Genomic DNA, 27230 nt, shown 5'->3' with positions numbered 1-27230 from the left:
AGTTGAAAAAGATTCTTCCACTGATCTTTGGCATAGAAGACTCGGGCACATGAGCGAGAAAGGACTTCAAATCCTTGCTAAACGACAAGACTTACCGAACGTAAAAGGTATAAATTTAAATACTTGTTCTCATTGTTTAGTAGGAAAGCAACATAGAGTTTCCTTTCAAAGGAATGCATCTGAAAGAAAATCCAGTGTTTTGGAGCTTGTTTATTCTGACGTTTGTTGACCTTTAAAGGTCAAAACACTTGGTGGTGCTTTGTATTTCGTTACTTTTATAGATGATGCTTCCAGGAAAGTTTGGGCATATGCCATAAAGACCAAAGATCAGGTACTTGCAGTTTTCAAGAATTTCCACAACATGATAGAACGAGAGACAGGAAAATCATTGAAGTGCATTCGCACTGACAATGGAGGAGAATACATCGGGTCGTTTGAAGAGTATTGAAAAACCCATGGTATTCGACATGAACAGACAGTTCCCCAAACTCCACAACAAAATGGTGTAGCAGAACGCATGAATCGCACTATTGTGGAGAGGATCAGATGTATGCTCTCAGAAGCTAAGTTGCCTAAAAGTTTCTGGGGTGAAGCAATGCGTACTGCATGTTATCTGATTAATTTATCACCTTCAGCACCATTAGATGGAGATGTAGCTGAGAGAGTGTGGGCTGGGAAAGAAGTCAGTTATGAACACTTAAGGGTGTTTGGTTCCAGGGCTTTTGTGCATATACCTAAAGATCAAAGAGCAAAACTTGATGATAAAGCCAAGCAATGTATCTTTTTAGGGTATGCAGATGAGAAATTCGGATACAGGTTATGGGATCCAGTCGATAAGAAGATTATTAGAAGTAGAGATGTGGTCTTTCTTGAAAATCAAACTATTAAGGACTTCAAGAAAGTTGAGAAGCATGAGAATCATAGTAATGATCTCATTGATCTAGATCCACATATCTCTTCTAAGGTTATGCATGATAATGCAGGTGAAGAACAAAATCATGAAGATGAAGCTCATGAAGATGTTCCTATGGGTGATGATGTTGAGCAAGGAATGGAAGTTCAACATGAACCACCAGCTGAATTGAGAAGATCGACTAGAGATAGAGCACCATCTACCAAGTATCCTCCACACGAGATGTGATGGTTACAGATAGTGGAGAACCACAGTGTTATGAAGAAGCCATAGATGATGAACACAAGAAGGAGTGGTTGAAAGCTATGGAAGATGAGATTGAATCGTTGCATAAAAACAACACTTTTAAGTTGGTTGAAAAACCTAAGAATAAGAAAATTCTTAAAAATAAGTGGGTGTTCAAAATCAAGACCAAACAAAGAAATTCACAACCACGGTATAAGGCACGCCTAGTGGTGAAAGGATTTGGGCAGAAGAAGGGTATTGATTTTGATGAGATTTTCTCTCCGGTGGTGAAGATGTCCTCTATACGGTTAGTATTGGGATTGGCTGCAAGTATGAACCTAGAAATTGAACAACTAGATGTCAAGACCGCTTTCCTTCATGGTGACTTGGAGGAAGATGTGTATATGGAACAACCAACAGGGTTTGAAGTTAAAGGTAACGAACACTTGGTTTGTAAGTTAGAGAAGAGTTTATATGGGCTGAAACAAGCACCAAGACAGTGGTACAAAAAGTTTGAATCATTCATGAAGGATCAAGGGTATCACAGGACGGCTTCAGATCATTGTGTTTTCGTTCATAAATTTCCTGATGGAGATTTGATTATACTTCTGCTTTATGTTGATGACATGTTGATTGTTGGTCAGGATGCTAATAAAATTAGCAGGTTAAAGAAGGAACTAAACAAGTATTTCGATATGAAAGACTTGGGTCCAGCAAAACAAATTCTTGGCATGCATATCTCTCGTGATAGAAAAGCTGGAAAACTTTGGCTATCACAAGAAAGATACATCGAGAAGGTTCTAGAAAGGTTCAATATAGACAAAACAAAACCAGTGAGTTGTCCATTAGCCAGTCACTTCAAGTTGACTCGTGATCAGTGTCCATCAACTAGAAGTGAGAAAGAAGAAATGGAGAAAATTCCTTATGCTTCAGCTGTAGGAAGCTTGATGTATGCAATGGTGTGTACAAGACCGGACATTGCATTTGCAGTTGGAGTAGTAAGCAGATTTCTTGCTAATCCAGGCAAAGAGCATTGGTTAGCAGTGAAGTGGATTCTGAAGTATCTTAGAGGTACGTCTAAAGCTCGTATATGTTTTGGTAATGATAAACCAGTATTAGTCGGTTACACAGATGCAGACATGGCAGGAGATGTAGACTCTAAAAGGTCCACATCAGGCTACCTATTTACATTTTCAGGGGGAGCAGTGTCGTGGCAATCTAAATTACAAAAGTGTGTAGCTTTATCTACTACAGAGGCAGAATATATTGCCATTACAGAATGTTGCAAGGAGATGTTATGGATGAAGAGACTGTTAGAAGAACTTGGTATGAAACAAGATAATTATGTTATTCATTGCGACAGTCAGAGTGCCATCCACCTCAGTAAGAATTCTAGTTTCCATTCCAAGTCCAAGCATATAAATGTGAGATACCAGTGGATCCAAGATGTTCTTGAAGAAAAGGTGTTGAAGATCGAGAAAATCCATACTGACGACAATGGTTCAGATATGATGACAAAACCATTACCCAAAGGCAAATGTGAGCTATGTAGCAGTGTTGCAGGTTTGGGGATGGTAGGTCCCTCTTCATAAGTCGGGAGGGGGAGTTTGTTGGGGTCCCTCCTTATAATAAAAGGACTCCTAGTTGGAATAGGATTTCCCTTATTCCTTGTTTGGGGAAAAAATATAAGTTTCTATTTTTTCAAGCCTAAAAAGGAATTCCTAATTCTATTGGTAAACCTCCCTATTTATCATTATAAAGGGGAATGAAAGGGAAGAGATTATACACAACAACTTCCAGAACAAAGAGAAGTCAGAGAAAGAGAGATTTCTGAAGTGGTTCTTTCAAGAGAGATTGAAAGAGCAGAATATTGGTTTGAAGAAAAGAAGATTATTAATCTTGTGAAGCAATTTAGTTTGTGGTTATCTTCTTCAACCTTTAGGAATCTAGGATTTATTCAAATCCTAAGGAGTAAGAGATTTTATTTCTTTGTTTCTTTGTTCAGTTTATCCACCATAGGTTTGGTGAAGAGTTGTCCCACACATGAGAGGGCGTGTGAGAATAGTATCACATGGGAGAATGACTATCTAGCAAAATATAATGTCTAGGTCCTCTCACTAATTGACAAACGATTACGAGTTGGATGACCACAAACTTAACCATGAATTTATGAAACTAATCAGACACTAAAGACGAAAGATCTTCATAATGAGAAACTTCATCAAAAAAAAATATGAGAAACTCGATTACTTTGAGGCTTGCCCCATTATCTCAGTAGAAACGTTAGAATTGTGAATTCTGCCCGCATCCTAAATTTAAGTCTTTGACTTAGAAGATGGAGTCAAATTCTTTTTACAACCATAACAACCCCTAGAATTTGGATTTCCTCAACCAATTTGATTTGGTGTCGTAAGGAGTGAAGAACAAAACGAATTTGATCTGGGTTTTGGTTAGAGCTGAAGCAAGGTTAGGGGTTTGGTTAGACCAGAAGCAAGTAAAAAAGGACTTGGTGGAAGAGATGAAATATTCATTGGTAATATCAGATGATGGTAAAACCCTAGAACGGTGTTTCAACAAAAAAAAGTAAAACCCTAGAACGAACTATGGAAGGTTTCAAGCTTCAGCAGGCTCGGACTGGGATAGTTCGACTCTTCCAGAGCCATACTTTGGGCCACAGACTGGACAGTCCGAAAGCGGGCGCACAGTTGTTGGTGTTTACGGTCAAACGCCCATGGCAGGCGGGTATAGCAAATTTGCGAGGCGCCTTTAGACGCGCCCAAGAAAAAATGGATTTAAAACAGACATTGTTTTAAAATGAAAACACTGCTATAGTAATGTTAACAGCCGTTTTCAGTTTCTGGTTCTGACTTGCGAAAAATGTGTCGTGCCATAAGTAGGTATCTTGGGTCACAAAGAAATGCTGCCTTTATTTTAGAGCTCCACCTTCTCTCTTTCAAATATTACAACCACCCTCGGCCTCTCCATCATCATCATCATCATCATCTCCATTTGTGCTCTTACCATACTACTTCCTCCACATCCAACCCTTCTTCATCTGAAGACTTTTATGTCCATTTCCTAAACTCATGCAATAGCTTGAAGTCACTCAAGGAGATTCACTCTCATGTATCTACCACTTCCTGTTTAGTTAGATATTGCCCCCACCTAACATCTAAACTCATCCTCAAATACTCTAACTTTGGCGACATTGTAAGTGCCCGATCGATATTCGATGAAATCATTGTTCACGATTTCCACCGCTCTAATTCTTTTCTCTGGAACACCATGATCCGATCTTACACCAATGCAGGTCATACTTCTGAGACCCTTGAGCTGTATCTGCGAATGCGCCGCGAGGGAGTAGGACGGAACAATTACACTTTCCCTTTCCTTCTTAGGTCATGCGCTTCAAGATCCTTCCCGTTTCAAGGTAAGTTGGTTCATGGAGATGCTATCAAACTTGGGTTCGACTCGGATATGTTTGTCCAGGCTGCTTTAGTTGATATGTATTCCAAATGCGGGGAGATAGACAACGCCCAGAGCGTATTCGATAGAATGTCAAAGAGAGACCTTGTCTGCTGGACTGCCATGATCACTGCTTATGAGAAATCTGAGCGTCCACAACAGTCCTTGAATTTATTCCGCCAGATGCAGGAAGACCGTCTTCTCACTCCAGATTCAGTTACAACTGTTAGTATCGCATCTGCTGTGGCTCAGTTAGGAGATACCAAGATAGCTCAGTCTGTTCATGCCCATTCAATCCGTAATGGTTTTCTAGGGGATGTGTTTTTGGGAAATTCAATCATAGCTATGTACTCTAAATGTGGCAATATCGAAGAGGCACATCTGGTTTTCAACCTCATGGACGAAAGAGATGTTATCTCTTGGAACTCAATGCTTTCAGGCTATAATGAAAATGGGCGTGCTAGTGAAGCGCTGTTACTCTTCGATAAAATGCAGGTTTCTGGAGCTAAACCCAATCCAGTTACTGCATTGATTGTTATCTCAAGCTGTGCTTACTTGGGGTCTCTCTACCTGGGAAAGAAAATACATAATCTCATCACCAGCTCTAGGCTAGAAGTCGACATTACCCTACAGAACGCAATAATGGATATGTACGCAAAATGTGGAGATCTAGACGCTGCTGTTCACATGTTCAATACTATCCCACCAAGCGAGCGTAATTCAAGTTCATGGAATGTGATGATTTCAGGTCATGGCATGCACGGTCGTGGCGAAAGAGCAACACAACTATTCTACCAGATGCAGGAAGAAGGGCTTCAACCGAATCACATCACATTCACATCTGTCCTAGCTGCTTGTAGTCATTCTGGGCTAGTGAATGAAGGTATTAAGTGTTTTGAACACATGAAAGAGACATCCGTGATGCCAGAGATGAAACACTACACTTGCATGGTCGATATGCTTGGGAGAGCTGGATTCTTGGACAAAGCTTTCGACTTGATCAAGAAAATGCCATCGGAGGCCAATGACAGTGTGTGGGGAGCATTGCTTTTGGCTTGTAGAATCCATGGTCATACACAGATGGGTGAAATTGCAGCTCAAAATCTATATAAACTTGCACCAGAACATACTGGATACTACGTATTGATGTCAAATATATATGCTGCATCTAGTAAATGGCAACAAGTAGGGAGTCTTAGAGAAGGCATGAAAAGTAGAGGACTAAAGAAACCTGCAGCTTTCAGTGTCACTGAGTTTGGTGAAGAAGTTCATGGATTTCATACTGCAGACCAAACTCATCCACTACGTGGAGAAGTTCATAAAATGGTGGAGAAACTGTCGATTAAGATGAAAATGGCAGGATATATACCGGATTTATCATGCGTGCTTCACGATGTAGAAGAGGAAGACAAAGAACACGTACTCTATACTCACAGTGAGAAGTTAGCAGTGGCTTTCATAATTATGAAGATGGAGGACTCCACCATTCCCATACAGGTCACCAACAATCTTAGGATCTGCCAGGACTGTCATTCAGCTTTCAAGTTCATCTCATTCATATACGGGAGGAAGATTGTTGTCAGAGATGTCAATAGATTCCATCACTTCCAAGGCGGGTCGTGTTCATGCAATGATTATTGGTAATCCTAAGTCATGCAATTTTTGGTTCACGCAAACATTATTGCTTTATAGGGATCTGTGGCTTACAGATAGTAGCAAGTATCACTGGTACATCTACCCACTCTGAGGACATCACCTAGTCGAGTGCAGCTGATGTTTGTCAAGCCCAAGTACTACCTGCTGCTTACAGACAGTGGGTATGATCCAGCAGCAAAAGATCAATATTTCCGAGGAATATGGTTTAGGATTCAAACATATTCATAGTTTGATTTATAGGGTTTTTACTCCGTCAATGCAAGCAGGAGGTTACTAATTACCCCATCGCAAATCAAACTGAGACTTTTACCATGCCGACAATATAGAAAAACAGAGAACAACAGTCAAAATACAAGGAATGCCTTGTACCCAGGCATGAAGTCATCTTTAGACTGAACTAAGATAAAGGATGAGATCAAAAATCCAAAAAAGTAACACAACCATTCTATTGTTACCTCAGAACTCCATGTATTATCTTTCTTTAACCGCGTCAATTAAAAGAAAATACTTGAGACATTATCGGTTAGTCAATATCAACATACAGTTACTTACTGTCGAAAATTTTAATTGACAGTGGAGCTTCTCATAATAGAAGATTTGAAAACAATTACGAACTTTGAGCCCCAAAAATAAAATGAGTTGCAATCTCCACCATCTAAGTTAATAAGCAACAACAAACAACAAGCCAAGCAAATCAGTAAGAAAACACAAGCTATATCTCATGAAGCAGAGGTGGTTCTAGTTCGAGTTATAAACACCGAGAGAAGCATAAAACCAGCTTAGCAGAGGATACAAGTAGACAAACATCAAAGAAGAGAAACGAATACAGAGCAATTCAATTCATAGGAGTATATTGATGTTTATGCAATTCATTTCACATTATCAATATCAAGCAAGCAGAGACAGTCAATATGCACTAGCTAGTTTTTCTGAATCAACACCAGTCTCTACACTAAGCAAGTTTTTTAGCTCAAATGTTTCAGTAGAATCATCAAACCCTAAGTATCTGAAGTTTAGAGGAGAAAGCAATAGCAACCCAATCTGGCTGAGTAGATGACCACTGAAGTTGCTCAATCTCAGCTCCAGCAGTATAAGCAAGAATTGGATCCAACCCACCTTCAACCGGCTGACCCATCGAAGATAAGTCCCAAATCAAAGCCTGAGAGTCGTCACCAGCTGTGCAAATGTGACAAGAACTGTGTGGTGCCCAAGCAATGGCATTGACGCTGGCCTGATGCCTCTGCAACTCCACCACGGGGAGAGTCGGAAAGCGAATGTCTAAGACGACAACCTTAGAACTGTCCATGATAATGGTAGCCATGTAGCGAGGATCCTGCTTGTTCCAACCTAATCGAACAAGAGGGGTATCTGGTTCTGAGCTCTCATAAATGATGGTAGAATGCTCCTTATCACGAAGATCGAAGACACGGACAGACCCATCAGCAGAGACCGATGCGAAAACACCAACACCTCCCCATGCGATATCATAAACCTCTTTCTCATGAGCAATGAGTTGGGTATCGACGGTTTCCCTTTCGATATCCCAAATTGTACAGGTTGTGTCAATGGAGGAAGTTCCGATCCTCTTAGGCTCAGCTTCGTTCCAATCAAATGAAGTAAGAGGACCACAATACTCACTGTTCTTGTTTCCATTGAGAAGACACTTGAGGTCTACACGATGGTTGGTATCATCATCAGAGATACGCCAGATACGGAGGAAGTCGGCGGAGGTAGCAAGAAGGTCGGGTTTCTGACATTCTTTGTCAGGGATGAAGATGGTTTTGGTGGGTGGGTAAGGATGTTCGAAAGAGAGATTAGGATCGGATTTGATTTCTCCGGTGGAATCATCTAATTGAACGATTTCAACCCGATTAGGGTATTGTTCAAGAAGGGAAGAGATAGCTAATCGGTATTTCTTGTCTCGCCGGACGCTCCAGTTCATGGCGTAGATGTGCCATGGAGCTTCATAGGTGTAGATCTCGGATCTCTGTTTCTGATGTTGATCCTCTGAAACTTCTTGGTTTGGATCGGTGGTATTCGTTCCCATGCTTCCTTTCCACCACCAAATGAGTATCACTCAAACTCAACCCTTTGCTTGTTATTATAAACCCTCGCCTTCTTCTTCCTTCTTTCCTTTCCCCCCTTTGGTCTTTACCACTTCCTCTTGATGATTGAGCTTGAAAATGTCAGTCCATTTGGGAGAGATTATCCATTTATCTATTTGTTTATTAACCCTCATAAGGACCTCTCTGGATGCAGTCCCACACTCCCGTTAAGACAAGGGATATTTTAATCTTTTTAAAATAATATAGTAATGAGGGAGTACTGGGAAAGTCCCCAATTCATTTTTTTGGTTTTTGTACGGGAAAAGCAATGTTTAGTAAAGACTGTGTTTTAGAAAAGTCAATGTATACATTTGCTCTTCCTTTACAAAATATTAATTTATTACTTCCTTTAGTTTTTAAAAAAAAATCTCTCACATAAACAACCCAACCCTAATATTGTTACTACTATCAACATCACCATTTGTATTAAAGACTTCGTAAGTTTACCATCACTATAGTCTTAGTTTCAAGTTTTTAATAATGCCTCAAGATCTCATGGATGAGGAATCACCATTAATGAAGGAGGCAACCTACATAGAAAAGAAGAGTCATTTGACTTAAAAGAAGACATCGACTTAAACGAGGACATCGACTTAAACGAAGATATCGACTTAAACAAAGACATATATAATGAAGATAATATGTCTCAGGTAATGAAAATCATTTTCTTGTCTTCGTCTATGGTTAAACAACGTTTTAGAATTTTAGGTCGTTTTTGTTTCGTAAAGAATTTTCGGGTGGGTCGACTAAAAAATACAACAAATTTCAATCGGGATGGCTGAAAAAGACAACAAATTTCGGCCGTGTCCGCTGAAAAAAACAATAAATTTCGACCAAGCCGGCTGAAATTGTTCTGGTTTTTCATCCACTCTGGACGAAATTTGTTTAAATTTTCAGTTGTTCTAGATGAAAATTTTCACTATTTTCATTCATGAATCTTTATTTATGCTCAGCGAAATTTCTTTTATGGATCTTCAAAAGTTACTTTAATCAGTGTTAAAACCCAAAAAAATCTATAGAGAAATCAAGCAATAACAACAATTACAAACCCCTTTATGGAGATGAGTGTTGTGTTAGTCATCTAGGATTTAGGTTTCCATCTTTATCTCTCTCTCTCTTTGATCTAAACAAACATATTTAAGGTTTTTTCTCTCTTTTGGTTGAACAGGTTTTATGGGTGTTTATCTCTCTTCTCTCCCTTTAATCGACGAATTGGTTTTTGGTCGAACATGATTTTTCTTTCTTCTCTATCTTTTGGTCGAAAATAGTTTGAGGGGATGGACCAAAGTTTAAAGTTGGGATATTTTAGAAAATTGTGTTTATCTCTCCCTATTCTAAAAAGAATGCTCTCCCTATCTAATGCACTGCCTTTGTTAAAAATTGTTCTTCCTATACCAAAGGCCATTTTCTTTTATTCATTCAGATGTCCCATCTTTTCTCGTAGTTTATACAAAATTGATGATTTTGGGAGAGGCATCGAATAGAAGTCTAGTTCCTAGATTGGACAGATATGTCACCGAATTTGGAACGCCTAGTATCAATTTTAGAGGATATAATCAGTATTTGTAGGCACCGCGATTGTTTGAGCTAAATTTTGTAAAAATAAGAGATGTATGTTTTTCCGTAAATTTGAAGACGAATTAAACTAATACTATAATTTTAAGACGGGGCATATTCTAAAATATATACTCTCTCCCTATTATATAAAGGATTTTTGAGCCAGGGGTCCAAAAAGTGGGGGGTAAACCCAAAAAAAATCCACTCTTGCCCAAAAATTAGTTGCAGGTCCAAATGTCAGTTTTTTTTTTTTTTATTCCCCTCTTGCCCTTGGACGGGACATGCTGACGTTTTCCTGAAAAAAAAAAATGTCTGGTAAATAAAATAATTTACCAGTACACGAAAAATTCAAAGTTTCAAAATTTTTTGAAAATTTGAAATTTTCAAACGAAATTTCAAATTCCCGCCCAGCAATCCATCTCTTCCCGGTAAATAAAATAATTTCCCGTACACAAAAAAATTTCAATTTTCAAACGAAATCTTTTTTTTCGAAATTTTTAAATTTTCGAAATTTTCAAACGAAATTTCAAATTCCCGCCCAAATTTTCAAATTTTTTTGAAAATTTTAAATTCCCGGGCAAATTTTAAATTTTTTTTGAAAATTTTAAATTCCCGCCCAGCAAAAGTGTCTAGTACAGAAAAAAATTTCCAGTAAATAAAATAATTTCCCGGTCACAAATTTTTTTTTCGAAGTTTTGAAATTTTCAAACGAAATTTCAAATTCCCGCCCAAATTTTCAAATTTTTTTACGAAATTTCAAATTCCCGCCCAGCAAAAATGTCTAGTACAGAAAAAAAAATTCAGTAAATAAAATAATTTCCCGAAAAAAATTTCGTTTCCCGGAAATTTTTCGGTGGCTGTTCCGTAATTTTGTGAACAGTACATATTCTGATGGACGGGTTGTCAGATTATTTTTCAGAAAAAAAATAGTTTCCCGAGAATTTTCGATGGCAATTTTGTAATTTTCGATGCCATGAACGGTAAATACTTTATTTTCTAAGGGCCCTTTACGTAATTTTGACCCCCAAACTGACACATTGGACCTCCCTTTCATTTTTAGGCAACTTTGGATGAAATTTTCATTTTGCCCCCCTTTTTGGACCAATGGCCCAACCCCTCATTATATAAATGTTATGCTACTTTTATAATGCTCTTGCTAAGAGTTATATTGTTTTCTTTCAACAAAAAAAAAAGGTATATTTTTTTCAACAAAAAAAATCAATATACACAAAGGACAACCACCGTAGAACATCCTAAAAAAGATTGACTATCCTTGACTAAAAAAGACTATTTTTCCTTTTTCTTGTGACCAATGACCACGACCACTAACCACCACGAGTACTCATCTCTCTCACTTCCTATTTTTCTTCCTCTCACTCTTCCCTTTTCTCTTCCTCTATATTTTCATTCTAATGAAGATTGAATGGTTTGGTGACTGCCCCCTTTTGTGAAAGAGAGAGAGAGTAATGTCGCTCCTGGTGGCAAGGAATGAAACTTTCCGAAATTTCACCGAAATTTCACGAAACGTTTTCTAAAATCAGATTAGGTGCACGAAATAACACTTACAACTATTTCCTGCATGGTTTCTACCGTACATGATCGAAATTTCCACCGAATTGGTTGGAAATATCGAAATTTCCACCGACATGATGAAAATTTCGACCGACAGTAGAAATCTAGCAAAAAAGCCGGAGAAACTACTAGAAACATATCCCTTCCTTCGTCTTTATCATTGTCATTTCTCTTAGATCTCTCTTGATTTTTATGTTATGTTTTTAATAGTTTTCAAATCTATTTGAATGATTTAAGCCTTGACTTAACTGCCTAAATTGATTTTATCTTAGTAACACCCCTGATATAACTGTGTAATATGATATCATGATATCTTCTCAAACTAACATAGTTTGTTGACTATTAACTATTATCAGTAAGAATGTTATCTTTTGGGTGTTATAGCCAAAAAGTTATTCAATTTACCCCCGGAAGTATTTGTGTAATTGTTAATACTCCCTCAAACTAATAGATAATGGTAAACATCATTTTTATGCTTCATTATAGTTTAATAATCTTGTTATAAATAGTTGCATCATATTTCTATCATTTCTGTAGATTTGTAAGATTTCCACACTGACCGAAACGTTTCTACCAAACATTTCTACTTTTAGAGCGACCAAAATTTCCACCGAAACTGAAATTTCATTCCTTGCCTGGTGGTCATGATGGTAGGAGAAGAAGAGATGAAGAAATCTTCTTTTTAAATGAACAGTTTTTGACAATAATTGTCTGCCTTTTGTGAGGCAGGAGCCATGAGGCATCCAAGATCTTTCTACTTAAAATCTTGGATGTTTGATAACATTTTAAGATGCTACAACCTTACTAAGGTGGCTTTGTGGGAAATAGGTTTAAAATATTAACATCTAGTGCAAAAAAATTAGAATATTGAAGTTTAGAAGATTGACGAAGGGGACTAATACCTAAATGAAGGGGACTAATTACTTTTTTTTTTTTTGATGAGATGGGACTAATTACTTAAACAACCCCAACTATTTTGATTGAACATTTTGGACCGGACAAACTACACATTATTCTATGTTATATTATCATAAAAAATACTTGGGCACAAGTTAGGACTTTAGAAACAAGATGCACTGATCCCTTCCCAAACCTCCAATTAGGTTAATGCAAAAAAAAAAAACTCCAATTAGATCATTTGCACCTATGACAAAATGAGTGTAAGCTTGTAGACTATTAACACCTCTTTTTTCAATATCATGGGTATATAAACCAAAATAATGTTCAAAAAAGGTTTATGATCCAATCTTCCCAAAATATGGATATTTAGTCCTTTTACATTATGGACATAAAAACCCTCACTTTCTAAACACAGTACCGTCAATGTCCCACGCTCAAATTTTGCGCGTTTTGGAAAGATAGATTTGGGCGTGATTTGAGAGATTTATTAGCAAAAAAATAGATTGAAACAAATCATAATTTCTCTTTCCTCTAAACAGATTTGGAAATCAAATTTTCTCTTTCCTATTATCCGAATCAATTAAAAACCAAAATCCTAATCAAAATAAAACGCCATCACCACAGATATTTCCAAATCAATTTTCTCTCTCTTCTTTACAGATTTGGAAACCAAAACAATTTTCTCTATCTTACTATGTAAATTTTTTTTTTCGATTCAAATCAATTTTCTCCCACTTAACTTTCAGAGTTGGAAAGAGTATATTATCTGGGATCAATTTAGCGTGATTTAGGGGTTAATATACTAAACATATATATCACTTTCTCTCACTTAACTTTCAGATTTGGAAATAGTATATTTTTCTGGGAACATTAAATCAGCATTTGTTTTCGTTTTTACCATACATAAAATACACATCGAATACAAATTATGAAACAAATACGTAAATTATGTGTTATTTAAGACGAGGAAACCATCATTTGTCATGTATACAACGTAATTTATCAAATGTATGTGGGTCTTGTTCAATAAATTACACATAATTTGTTTTACATTACACTCGCTTACATTCTGTTACAAAAAAAACGTACAAAATCTTCTCTGGTTCAAAAATGGTGCTCATCTATGTACTCTCCATTTGTAGTCTTGAGCAGGACAAACAACAGTTACACTATATTGTCGAAGAGCATATCTAACTACTTTTGCACCACCAGAAAACAACTGACCAACTTCAGTAAATATTTTATCCGAGCCATCAGGTTTTAGTTTCGTTGACTTACTTTGATTTGATGATTCTGTTTGAAATTCCATCTGTTATATCAAATCTACACACATAAATACACATACATTAAAAAATCATATATTGTATTATAAACTACATGTACAGTCCCGTAAATTATGTATAATGTTTGTCAAATTTTGACAATATTTGAAAGTTTTGAGTAGTTTGGTAAGCTTAACAAGGCTACTGTTTTGTGTGAAAAGTACACGTAATGGTAAATAAATAATACATAATTTATGTGCACTTTTGGTAACTGTTCTGGGAAAAAAAATGACGAGAAATGTTGGATAAATTTTTCATACTGTACGAACTTTTGGTAAAATGTTTTTGATATCATTGATAAAGTACGTAAAATTTGTATGATAAATACACATATATGTCATTCAGTAATAATAACAACTTACTGGAAATTTTGCGTAATGTTTTGTAAAGTATGGGAATGTATCGTACATTACCTATATTGTATATTTTGTTATGAGAAACCGTACGGATAATCATCAGGTTCCAAAGTTGTACGGATGGATAAATCTGATCTGAAGAAATATCATAAACCACAGAAGATTGAACATAAATCTAAAGAAATATGATATTATCATTGAATGCAAACATAAAATATCAAATTTGAAGGAATCGTTGAATAAGGAATAAACATCAAGATCTAAAATAGTTACGAAAATTTTAGAGGGAGAAAATAAACATCATACATTAGAAGTTAATGAAGTAGTAAACAACTCTTATAGAGTTGGATCATAAATCTGATATGATCCATAATAGAGCAACATAATCTGATAATTTAACATGAGAAACAATATTAGATCTTAACAATGGTGATTATAATGAATTTCACAGTGGCAAACTTGATAAAGGATGAATGTTTGCACAACAATCTAATGAAGATGGAACAAAATTTCTGAGTTTAATGGAGATTTATTAAGTGAATCGGTTTTAGTGAGAGAAAATAAATTATTTCTGTTACTGAAGATAATGAAACTAACATTACTATAAATAGAAACGTGATTGGAGAGAGAATGTGGGAGATAAAAATGAAAAAAGATATTCAAGGATTTTGTTGGTAAATCAGTTATAATATATGAGGAAGGTTATATTAGGTATTATGAATTAATATATATTCTAGGGATTTGTGTTTTCTCTCTAGATGTATACCAATGGACTAGATATCCATTTACAATATTATTTTGGTTTTCAAACCCTTAATGGGATTAGAGTGGACTAAATGTCATATTAGGCCCCGTTTGGGCTATTAGCTCAAAAATTAAAAAATAAAATAGAAAGAACTTTCTTAATATCTATCAAAATTTTATGATGAATGTGTCGTTTACCTTTTCTACGATAGGGGATTGGGCCAACAACTCAAAATGGGTCGTGAAATGTGAGCCCAGTCCACGAATGTCAGAAAATTAACGACAGGTCCACGGTGTCAGAGTGGGAGAGAAAATTTCGGAAACAACCTTCGGGTTTTCAAAAATTACGGTTACTGCCATTGAAAAAGGACCGAGAAATCAGGAAATTTCTGAAAAAGAATCTGAAGCACCTCCATCAAATCTTGTACTTTCCACTAATTCACAGAATTGTCATTGCAAAATTTACCAACTTGCCATTTACAAACTTTCTATCTCTACTCTTTTACTTTCTCTCTCTAATTTTCTTTCCTGATTCTTCTTTTTCCAGATTTATAGTTTCTTCATTTTTGGTAGGTTTTCATTGATTTCTCTCTATATATATTATTTTTCTTTTTAAACATATTTTCTCTCTCTAATCTTAACATAGGAGTATTTTCTTTCCTATTTTCAGATTTTTTTTATTTTCTCCCACACAGATTTCTCTCTCCAATCTTAACTAGTTATATATTTTTTTTCTCTCTCTATATTTTTTTTCTTTTTTTAAACATATTTTCTCTCTCCAATCTTGTACAATAAATACAATTATGTCCTTTTCTCAAATTTTCTCTCCTTATATGATTGACAATTATAAGACACTCCTTCTAAAATGTAAATTGTTTTCAATGAAAATTCGTAACACATTTTTTATGTACCCTACATTTTTTTATGTACGGAGCATTTTGTTATGTACTGGACACTTTTTGAAGAAGATAAGATAGGAAATTTTGTTATGTACAGTACATAATACAATTTCTTATACAGTCTATCCAAAATGCAAACTACATCATCGAAAATTCTTTGGACATTTTTTTATGTGTTGTACATTTTTGTATGTACTGAGAATTTTGTTATGTACTGGACCCTTTTTGAAAACAAAGTCTAGGAAATTTTGTTATGTACAGTCCACAATAAAATTTCTTATACACTTCTTTCAAAATGTAAACTATTTCACTGAAAATTCATAAGACATTTTGTTATGTACTGGACCTTTCTTTATGTACCGGACAGTTTGTTATGTACTGGACAATTTTTGGATATAAAGTATTAGAAATTTTGTTATGCACAATACATAATCCAATGTCTAATACTGTGCATTACACTTTAAGAAAAAATTGGTTCACAAATTCAGGGAAACTAAATATGATTAAACAAAGTCAAAAAATTTCATAAAACATAGTGAAATAGATCTGATTTCATTCACATCTTACAAATCTCTTACATAAAAATCGAAGTTTTATCACAAATAGTTGACCAATTCAACAAAGATATTCAATTTGGGTTAGAGATACCTGATTTGTTGTTATTCGATTTAATTTTTTAAAAACCCTAGATCTTGATTTTAAGATCCATGAAGGCATGAATCCAGAAAAATCAAAGATTTCATCTCTTAATAAAAAAAAACTAACCGTACGAAACCGATCATAAATCATCAACGATCCTTGATCTTCTGAACCATATGAAGTCGATCTTTTGATCTTCTTTTAGAGAGAGAAAGAAACTCAAAATATTGATCCTGAAAATGAAACATTAAAGGGGACCATTTACATAGAAAAAGAAGAACATAAAAGTTTTAAGAAAAATATTGATGCTTAAGAAGGAATTGAAACAAAACAATGGGCGAAATCCCAAAATTTCGAACAAAATTTAAAAAAAAAAAATAGCGCCATAGATCAAAATTTGAGAGAAATAGATGAAGAAGATAAAATCTGAAAGTTTTAGAGAGAGAAAGAAAAGGAAAATATCTCAGATATAGTGGGAATTTCGGATTTTCAAAAAAATTTACTTTTGTCGCATCAAATTATCAGAAAACGTCAGAATGAGCCAAGTGCAAGAAGGGGAGAAAGAGAAAAGCAAAAATCAGAAAAAGTTGTCCTTACCCAAACATTTAGACGTGAGACGAATTTTAAGGCAAAATCGCACTGTACTCTCATTTACCCTCCATTATTTGGATTTGGACTCTAGCTCATTTTTGTTTCTACTACGTCCCCTTTTGTATCTGTAATAGTTTACCAAGAAAATGGTGCATAAAACCCTCAAATATTGAAGAAAATTCAGTGAGGCTTCGGGGCAAATGATTAATTATGCTAAATCGAATATTTTTTTCTCCAAAAATTCGCACCCGAAATTCAAACGGATGATTATCCGGGAACTCAAAGTTCATCAGTCGTCGTCTGGGGATAAATACTTAGGCACCAAGCTCTTCATAGATCGTAACAAAAAACAAGCTTTCAACTCGCTCATCACTCAGATTAAAAATAAACTTGCCAAATGGCAAACTCATCTTCTCTCGCAAGCTGGCCGCTCGGTAGTCATTTCTACTATCGCAGCGGCTGTTCCCCGATACCAAATGCAGTGCTTTGCCCTTCCTAAAGGCATTAGTGACAGCATTGAGTCCATTCAAAGGACTTTTTGGTGGGGAAAATCCAAAACCTTTCACACCATTAACTGGAACTCCATTTGCAAACCTCGCATTCAGGGTGGTCTAGGTCTTCGTCTGCCTAATCTAGATAATCAAGCCTTTCTGCATAAGCTTAATTGGCGCATTATAACCAATCCGGAAGCTATTTGGGTTCAAGTTCTCAAAGGTAAGTACTTTCATAACTCGACCAAACCTACCCAGCCTAAGAATCATCACTCTTGGACTTGGAAATCGATTTCCAAATATCATCATAATCTTGACAATCTTATTTTTTGGAATATTAACACAGGTGAACATATACATATTTGGACTGACTACTGGATCCCTAATCATCCACCTCCTATTACTAATGAAAGAGGATGCACGATTGAAATGGTTTCCCAACTAATCACGAATGGTAACTGGAACATTAATTTAATTCAAATGTGCTTTGATAATGACATATGCAGCTCGATCCTTAGCATCAACCTTAATCCTAACAAAGAGGATAATGCCATATGGACACTGACCAAATCAGGTAATTTCTCTCTCAAATCCATGTACAACTTTCTTAGAAATCAAACTATTTATAATAATGAGGTTCAGATGGACTGGTTCTTTATTTGGAACATGAATACTATCCCTCGGATTAAATTATTTCTGTGGAAATGCTGCACCAATAGTCTACCAGTCAGATCTAAGATAGGTAAATTCATCGGGAATAACTACTCATGTGTAAACTGTAATGAGGAGGAGACTATTGACCATGCGTTATTACATTGCTCTTTCGCAAAAGCAATATGGTTCCATTTTAATATTAGGACTGACATGATCACTACGACCATTCAATGGATTCAACAATGGAAACTACTAGATGAGAACAATATCAATCTCAATGCTAAAATTTTATGGTTCCTGTGGAAAGCCAGATGCGAGAACTGCTTCACTACGAATAAACAAAACCCTGAACAGATCATAGAAAGAATTTTGAACACCTCTACGACACCCCTCAAAACCGAGCCCAGTATGAGCAGGAAAGGTAAGGATAAAACCACTACACAAACATGGAGACCTCCATCGACACCATATATGAAAATTAATGTGGATGCATCTTTTACAAATATGAAAGAACTGGCGGGCATTGGCTTCATCATCCGAGACGCAGAGGCAAACTACATAATGGCGGTAGCAGATACAGTACGTGGACAAAATGCGGAGGAATGCGAAAGCTTAGCAATATTATACAGCCTAAAAGAGGCATTGCAACTCCAAATTCAATATGTGCACATAGAGAGCGACAATCAAGCGATAATTCTAGCGCTGAATGGGAAGGGAGGAAACCTGCACTGGCAAACTCAGAGTATTATCCACCAGATAAATGACATCAAAGACAGATTTACAAGCACTATATTTTCTCATATCTCTCGCAATTGTAATATGTACGCTGATGCTTTAGCGAAATGGGGTCGTACCCATGGCCAAGAGAAAAGTTGGCAAGACGTTTTTTCTTTATGTCTGGACTTTTAGCTTGTTGTAATAGACTCTTTGGTTAATGCTATTATACTTCATCAAAAAAAAAAAAAAAGAAGAGAAGAATCAAACAAATATCATATGTGAACAAGCCTAGACCATGACTATTAATTAATATTTAATATGATATAATATATATTCTCCAATGTTAGATTCAACTTTTACAACCTCTCTCATGAAGAAATGAGGGTGCATGAAATCCTTCCCATGGAAAAAGTGTGGGGAAGGAGAAGAAATAATATAATATAATATATAAAAGAAGTCTAGGATATTGATTCCACTGGACATGTATAAAGAGGAAGTAAAATCTCAGAACAGGCTTTTTCCCCTGCTTCCATAGTCTCCTCCACTAGGATGGATGGATGGATGGATGGATGGATGGGATGCTCAAATGGTTGAAACTTCATCACCAGTTAATTCTACTTAAGGATGTAATAAGCCTGCTCTGATGGTGTGCAAGAAACGGAAGCACCGTGTTGTAGAACGAAAAAGAGAGAGAGATCTTCATGATCCAATTCCGATTAACCTCAACTGCAGAAAGTGAGATAAGAGGATCAGAGACTAGTAAGGTTTAAATTCAAGAACCAGTGAAATATCGAGGACGGGAACTTACGATGTTGTTTTCGGGTTTCTTCCAGTAGACTCCTTGCAAAAGGAACGGAAGAACATTGCAGGCTACGAATATATAGATCATTAGGGCATGCATCCCCATCCATTCGAGCACCATAGTTGGTCTTCTAATCCCACATACATCAACCTTCACGGATAACAACCAATATATATTAAAAAAAAACTCGACATTGACAATTTCACAGTTATCTTCCTAAGGCTACAATCTAGCAGAAGTTGTGAAGTATAACAAATAATTATCTTTCAAAAATAAGACAACTTCATTTAGAGATCTCACCATCAGATAAATTCCAGCAAAAAGAACGCCAGCAGCACCAGCAGTCAAGCACGTGTAACTTACGGAGTAGAGAGCCTTGTTTACATGCAATCCTACAACCCAAAAACATCGACATTCAAAGTGTTCAAACGAAAGATGTCTATTTCAACAATTCTCTCTTGCCTTTGTTCTAAACACAATCTCAAAATAGATAACAGTAAGAAAGATAACAAAAAAAAGTTTTGGTTTCTTACCACACAAGTCCAAGATGAAGCCCACAATGACAAGTCCGGAGCCAGCGGTCATCCAAGAAACAACCCTATCCTTGTGATCCTGCATGCAATAAGAGAGATGAATGGAGCATGAAAACAGACATCAGAGCTGGATGTTTAAAGCTTTCCGAGCTAAGGTTGACTTGTTACCTGAAAATGCACAATAATGTGCCCGTAATGCAACCCTATCAAGCAAGTGACAACCGCCATCACAGAACTGCAGTGCAGAATATTGTGTGATATAGGTTAGGACAAATACAGTGAAGGAGGAACTACATCACCTTCTTTCAGAGGTATAAATCAGTATAATATCAACTTCGACCCTAATAAATTCTTCCCACGAAAGTACCAGAGTTTAGAAGGTACGCTTTCCTAGAAAAACATTCTAAAGAAAGAGGAATTCTGTGTTAACCTTAAAAGTCCTTCTGGATCAAATGGGGCTTGACACCAAGAAGGCGCACCAGGTGGAAGTGGGCCATAATCTGGGGAATTGATGCTGCATTCCTGAAATATAACAAGATAGTCGTAAAAATGTAAAATCACAATAAACCAACGGATAGCAATAGGAAAAACCAAGTGACCGCCAATGTTCTATTAGTATATAGAAATTTGAACCTTTGTTCGCCCATAAACCGGTCTCCTATATAAATGTTGAATGCCCAACAAACTGCGGTCGATCATACCGACAGCGTTACAAGCAGGTCCAGTGTTTCCCCGAACTCCACATTTCACCTTCAGATGGGAAGGGGAACCAAGTGAATATTAGTGCAGGTTCAAGAAATATAACTGTTATACAATTGAATGGAAAACACAAGGCCTGCATTTATATGTGAAACCATTATGAGTTCAGTGACAAAGTTAAAACTTACTGAAAACGTCTCTGGGGAGATAGAAGAGCTTTTACTTGGAATTTGGTACTCCCAGTCAGGAACATATAGTCCATATAAAAGTGCGGCATACACAATAGTAAGCACCAGAGTCAATATCCTAGAAAGAAGAGGAGACAAGAACATCAAGTTGTTTACAAGTCCAAATATGAGAAAAGACACATTCAGTGATTCACAGTGAGCAGAAATTTTATTTCCCCCTCTTCTTTTAAAAAAAATCCCAGGAAACAAATTTGCTAAACACTACTGTTTTCTGCATGACATCACCTATGCTAAAGTGTCAAACAAAAATATGCACTCTAGGGAAAGTTAAGCTACACTAGTCATTTTTCTGTTCTGCTTATATATTTATAGATACAAGATGTAAAGTTGAATAAAGAAAATAACAACGAATAAGAAGAAGAGCAAACCACCATAACAAGAATCCACATAAATCTTCTAAGCTAAAACATTTCGAAGCTAAAAATAACATACCACTGAAACTGGTACTTTTTTATCAAGGATAGTTTGGACTTCACAACATCATCACGCTTGAGCCAAATTTCACATAGTGCCGTCAACATATAAGCTATTGCGATTCTCTGAGGACAAAACATCATTCGTTTCATCAACATTGTTTCAAACAAGAAAGATTACTAACAAATCTACTTTAAAGCTAGTCAGTAGTTACAAAGTATCTTGATTGGCAAGTTAACATGTAACACTCGTTAAAAATTCCTTGAACGTGGCAGAGATGACATTTTAGCTACTAATTCTCATACTGAATAAGCAAGTACTTGTATATAAAGATAACGCATACCTGCAGGACACCAGTCCATCTGATACGTTGAATATCAACACCATAACTTAGGTCATTGAGACCGTGTATATAACCTCCTGTGAGATTGAGGAGCAGAGAAGATAAATTAAATCAAAGGCCACTCATGAAGTATTGCAGAAGTTATCATGTCAATGACATGCGAGATGTCTAATTTAATATGTCTCTTCTGACTAATTTTTCCACATACATCGCAAGAAATAAGAAAGTTAAATTTATCAATCAGATGACATGTTATTTCCTATATAAAATAAACTATAATTAGACATGTTGACTAAAATTGGATGAAAATCCAAGAAGAGACGCTTTGATGTACTTCGTGCCTTCCTTAACTAACTGCAATAAGGAAAATTCAGAGAACTGTAAGAAGACAAACGATATTCTGATAAAATAGGATACCTTGCAGCACAAGACCCACGACTAACAGTTTCAGTGCCCGAAGTATAGCCTTTCTAGTTGCAACAACTCTGCTTGGCAATTTCTACATTCAATAGAAGTTATTGTTAGCACAAATATCTGCAGCATTACTTAGCATGATGCTAATTTTCAGTCTGCTTGGTCAAAATTATCAAGAATAGAACAATTTTTGTTTAAAAGTATACTCTCGGGTTTCTTTAGATTATTGGAAGTTGTAACCAAGAGCAAGAATAGTCAAATCATTAATTCAGTCCAGAGAATGAGCATTTGACTGGAGTTGGGTTATTCGTAAACATAAGCAGAGAAATTAGAGGAACAGAGTAATTTTTTTTAAATGAATACCTTATATGTAAGTCCAAGTGAAACTCCAACAATGAACAAGAAGAATGGCATGACAAAATCAGCGAGGGTGACGCCATTCCATGGTGAATGATTGATTGCGGGAAGGAGACCACCAGCATCATCTACCAGTATCATTAGCTACAATAAACAAAAGAGAAAAACATATAACATATCACATTAATTCTCAGTTATGAATTAATCTTCTCTTAAATATCAACGACATCATAACTAAACATTTATAGTTTCAAAGTGACAAATAATAACAGTTAACACTATTAATAAGTATAGACATCTGTAGCATTGCGTTTATAATACTCGGAAAAGTGATATGTGGCAATTAAAAGAATGTTACAAGTTAAACTCGAAATGGAAGTCAAGTAGGGTGAAAGCCTGTTAACTAGTAATAAAGGAAAATGTGTCTCACAAGCTGGACATGACCCTTCTCTCCTCCATTTACACAAGAGTACCACTACCACTAGTGTCAATCTGTTCATCTTTCCATTATTCTTTTTTTTTTTTTTTGAATACTTTGAATTAATATTGAAGAAAGAAAGAAGAGAGGGTTACAGGGGAAAAAGAATAGCCAAAGGAAGAAAGAAAAAAGAGGGGGCTCTTGAGAGATACATCATCTAAGGATATCCCCCCAACTAGAAACAAAGTCTAAATAAGAGAACGATGTAGCCCATCCTATGTTTCTACTCCACGAAAAGAGTACGCCAAGCACGTCTTCCTTTTCCACCCTAGCCAACGAACTTGAATCTCTAAAAATGCCATCATTCCTTGCTTTCCAAATAGACCAACATATGGCATAAGGAACCAGATTCCATAGATCTCTCTTAGTTTTCTTAACTGGTACCTTCCCCCATTGCTCCAAGAGCTGAGCTAAGGAGTAAGGTAAACACCCAGAGAAGTTACGGGATTGAAGGAAGAAAGTCCACAGCTTCGAAGCCTCCTCGCAATGCAAAAATAGGTGGGGATTAGATTCCTCGCACTTCTTGCATCTAGAACACCAATTTGGGATTAACATCCCTCTCTTTTGAAGATTATCAATCGTGGGCAACTTACCCAAGATTGCAGCCCAAATAATGAAACTGATTCTGGGAGGAATACGACTAGACCAAATAGACTTAAAATCAAAGCTCGAGGTTACCCTATCGTTGTCCTTGCTCAACCTAGAATAGCATTGCTTGACTGAGATTGCGTCTTTGTCTTCGCTGGTCCAAACCTTCGAGTCTTCTATCCCAGCCGAAGGTTTAAAAGGCTCGAGGACACCTAGCAAGTTGGAGATGATAGGTATCTCCCAATCGTCTTTCCATTATTCTATATGTCCTATTTCGTTATCACTATTATTCTTTTTCAGCTTCAGTGCTATGTGAGTAGATGAAAATTATGAATTACTACTACAACCATACATATACTACCTAAGAGTATATAACACCGCACTTTTCACCCCACAAACCTAATCTTACAAATTCTAGAGTATTATTTTGCTGGATCCTGGGCCCATCTACCCCTAAAACTTCCACAGCAAAAGAAGAAATTGACGCATACCTAATATATAAAAAACGAACCGTTCTTTACACCCCCTATTACATAGTCAAGAATCAAAGGCAATTGTTATTGCGAAAAGAACCGACGACACTCTTTTGCTAAGTCGCAAGCCCATCACACACATAATATATCTAAAAACACGTTATATAATCAAGGTGTTAAGAAAGCACTAGTAAAACAACAAAACCAAAGACTACTAATTATATTATATTGAAATGGCTTTGCCCATGAATGAATAAGTCCTTTCTCAATTAGTTGACTATGTTACTGTTAAAGTGATGTCCGACTCCAACTGTACGGAGAAAGTGCAAATTTTGATTCCTTATATATATTTTATTTGATGGAGGAAGGGGAGACTCTAAGTTTAAGCTGTCCAATAACCTTACCCCTTCAAAATAAGATATCTAAACGTCACAATATCAACTTATTAAGTAAAGTAAAGAAGATTGGATGACCCACTAAAGATATTTTTAATTTGTTTCTAACACCTTAAACGTGGTGGGGGGAAACTGAACTACTCAGTGACAAAGACTTTTGCTTTTGAAATGTTAGTTGGCCACTACTTGTCAACCTTAGCGTATATAGCTTTTAGCTTCAAAGGGTAGTAAACAATATAAGGTTGGATGCATCTAACTTATATCCATGGTTCTTCCTTGTTCTCTCTGTTCTCCTATCAATTGATTTATGGTTGGAAAGCTAGTCAACCACTAGTATGGACAAATATCTAGATGATGAAATAATCCTACCAACTTTCAAGCAATGATTCTAAAAATCAGAATACTTCAAGCCATGTGGATACCCAATTTGCCAATATTAGAGAGTGTAATAAACTTGGGTATCTCAGATAAGATAAGAAATAGACCATTGATGAACAAAAGACTGTTTTTTTATTCTGGGAATTCCTTGTCTAAATGATAAGAAAGACATAACCCCCATTTTACTCTTTCTAGTAGAAGAGAAAAAGGGGATTTTTTTTTTCATACAGACCCACCACCACTAATTTTCTTGTTAATAAAGAAAGAAAACAGAAGGAAGAGAAAAAGAAAGAGAATATATAGAGAAAAAGTAAAATAGAATCAAACTGCATCAGTGGCGTATCAAAGGGTAAATCAAAATTAAGATTTCAGAAACCTCCCCACCCCACAATCATAACAATGTAGATGACAACAACAACAAGTATCAAACCCTAATTGCTTACTTCTAAAGATAGAACAGATATTTGGATAACAAGTTAGAGAGAATATAAGTAAGGGAAATATTAACGAATTTGCCGACAAAAGAATAAAATAAATCCTAAAATTATAACTTCAATCAATGATTAACCCCAATAAAGAATGTGATTAAACTCCCTATTTTTTACCTTATTATGTTTTAATACTAAAAATTCGTCGGTGAAAATCAAATAAATTAAATAATAGGGATTAATCCATAAATCACAATCAATTTCAGGATCAAAACAAAAGAAAAACAAAATCTAGTTAAGAAAACAAAACGAAATATTTAGATCTTACCGCGACGGTGAGACCTCGGAAAACATCAAGAGAAAGGAGACGTCGCTTAAGAGGAGGAGCATCCTGACCGGCGGCAGCAATGAGTGGCGGAGAAGACTTATGAATGTCACCGGAGACAACCACATTTGATTTTAAAGATGAAGGTTGAGTTAATTCCATAACTTCATCTTCTTGTTGTTTATGTGGTAATCTACCTTCCTCCATTGATAAAAACTTCTTATCATCACCCATTCTGTTATTTTCTTCTTCTTCTTCCTCAATAAGCTTGTACATTATCTTCTGATCACCGATCCCTCTTCTGATCACCGATCCCTCTTCTGATCACCGATCCCTCTTCTGTTTCAATCTCTACCCTCTTTCTCTCTCTATAAATAAGTAGCAGAGCAAAAGAGAGAGAGAGATCGAAATAAACACAGAAACCTAGATCGATCAGGAGAAGGAAACTTGGGTATTTGATAATACCTTCTAAGTTTCCTCTCCTTCTTTCCTGTTTTCTTTCCTTTTCTTTCTTTCTCTCTCTACTTCTTCTTCTTCCTCTCTCTAATATAAACTCTTTTAACTGATGTCTTATTTCTTAATTGTTTATTATTTATACAGGATAAAGAAGAACTCCTAGAGCCGGAAATTTCGGGACCAAATAATACTAGTTCAGAAAAAGGAAATTCTCTCTGTTGTTAGATAACTATCGTAATTTTAAGTAGATCTGACCGGTTGATTAATTTAAAATTTATCGTAATCATTTGTAGATATTTAATTGGTTAATTCTATTTTGATCACCATATTTGATTAAATTGTCAGTTTGGTCCCCCACATACTGTATTTTAAAGGAGATGCATCCCTTTTCTAGTTATTTGTCTTTTGTATGTTTCTCTTCTTCTTATTTCTCTCACTTTCTTTATTGCGGACCTCTAATAATAAATGTTCTTAACAAACATACACAAAATCTGCTCGAAAAGAGAAGTCGGATTGGTGTTTTTTAAGTCAGAATGAGATATCTTTGTATCTCTTTTTTCAAAGTTAAGATCACACCTCAGATAGTCGGCCAAGCAGAGGATGATCGTTGAAGGTTTTTTTTATGTCTATCAAAAAGCGGACAATGACAAAATGGAATAAAACGACGGTAAAGTTGGTCAAATAACATAAAAGAATTGGTTAACAAAAATGTTAGTTAGGGGATCAAAATAGACGTTAAATAATACAGGGAGACAAATTATCCAATTGATCACGTTAGGGGAGTCAAATAGATTTAACCCACTGACTAGGTAGAACTCTTGTAAGAATAGAAACTCTTCCACTTGCGTTGAATCAATTTACTGAAAAAGAAAATTTTTTGTTGCAGTTCATCCAATTTTTTTGTTAAAATATATCTAAAATGTTTGATAAATAATGTGCACTAACTGATTATGATTTTATGCCATATAAATAAATTCATGTGAGTAGGTGAATGGTTTGAAAAAGATAAAATGAATTCTTCAGGGTAACTCTTTACCTTTTTATCTTATCTTTTTTTGCTAGCCTGTCTCATTTGTAGCTAATATATCATATT

The 27230-nt window shown here is 35.9% G+C and overlaps 2 protein-coding genes and 1 pseudogene across 2 annotated transcripts; 1 reads left to right on the top strand and 2 right to left on the bottom strand.

The window, feature by feature from the left end:
- Positions 1 to 4423: 4423 nt before the first annotated feature.
- LOC147567287 (pentatricopeptide repeat-containing protein At4g33990 pseudogene) lies at positions 4424 to 6247 on the top strand (annotated as a pseudogene).
- An 846-nt stretch (positions 6248 to 7093) lies between these two features.
- LOC147567286 (WD repeat-containing protein LWD1) lies at positions 7094 to 8306 on the bottom strand. The gene has a single exon (XM_086653917.1). It carries the CDS (start codon positions 8304 to 8306, stop codon positions 7251 to 7253), a length of 1056 nt encoding a protein of 351 aa, XP_086510043.1. The 3' UTR covers positions 7094 to 7250.
- Positions 8307 to 19083: 10777 nt separating this feature from the next.
- Positions 19084 to 26568, bottom strand: LOC147567285 (uncharacterized). The gene is made up of 13 exons (XM_086653916.1): positions 25685 to 26568; positions 22623 to 22760; positions 22263 to 22344; positions 21846 to 21922; positions 21521 to 21627; positions 21029 to 21146; positions 20775 to 20891; positions 20572 to 20663; positions 20310 to 20376; positions 20142 to 20220; positions 19909 to 20000; positions 19615 to 19758; positions 19084 to 19532 (listed from the first exon to the last, which is right to left on the bottom strand). Exons 1-13 carry the CDS (start codon positions 25955 to 25957, stop codon positions 19506 to 19508), a joined length of 1413 nt encoding a protein of 470 aa, XP_086510042.1. The 5' UTR covers positions 25958 to 26568; the 3' UTR covers positions 19084 to 19505.
- Positions 26569 to 27230: the final 662 nt, after the last annotated feature.

The sequence above is a fragment of the Eschscholzia californica genome, unplaced genomic scaffold (genome assembly GCF_041429995.1).
Source record: "Eschscholzia californica isolate CP2 unplaced genomic scaffold, dmEscCali1.0.p SCAF_1, whole genome shotgun sequence".
Taxonomy (NCBI): Eukaryota; Viridiplantae; Streptophyta; class Magnoliopsida; order Ranunculales; family Papaveraceae; genus Eschscholzia; species Eschscholzia californica.
The sequence above is the reverse complement of the archived record's forward strand: the minus strand, read 5'-3'. Positions and strand labels throughout refer to the sequence as shown.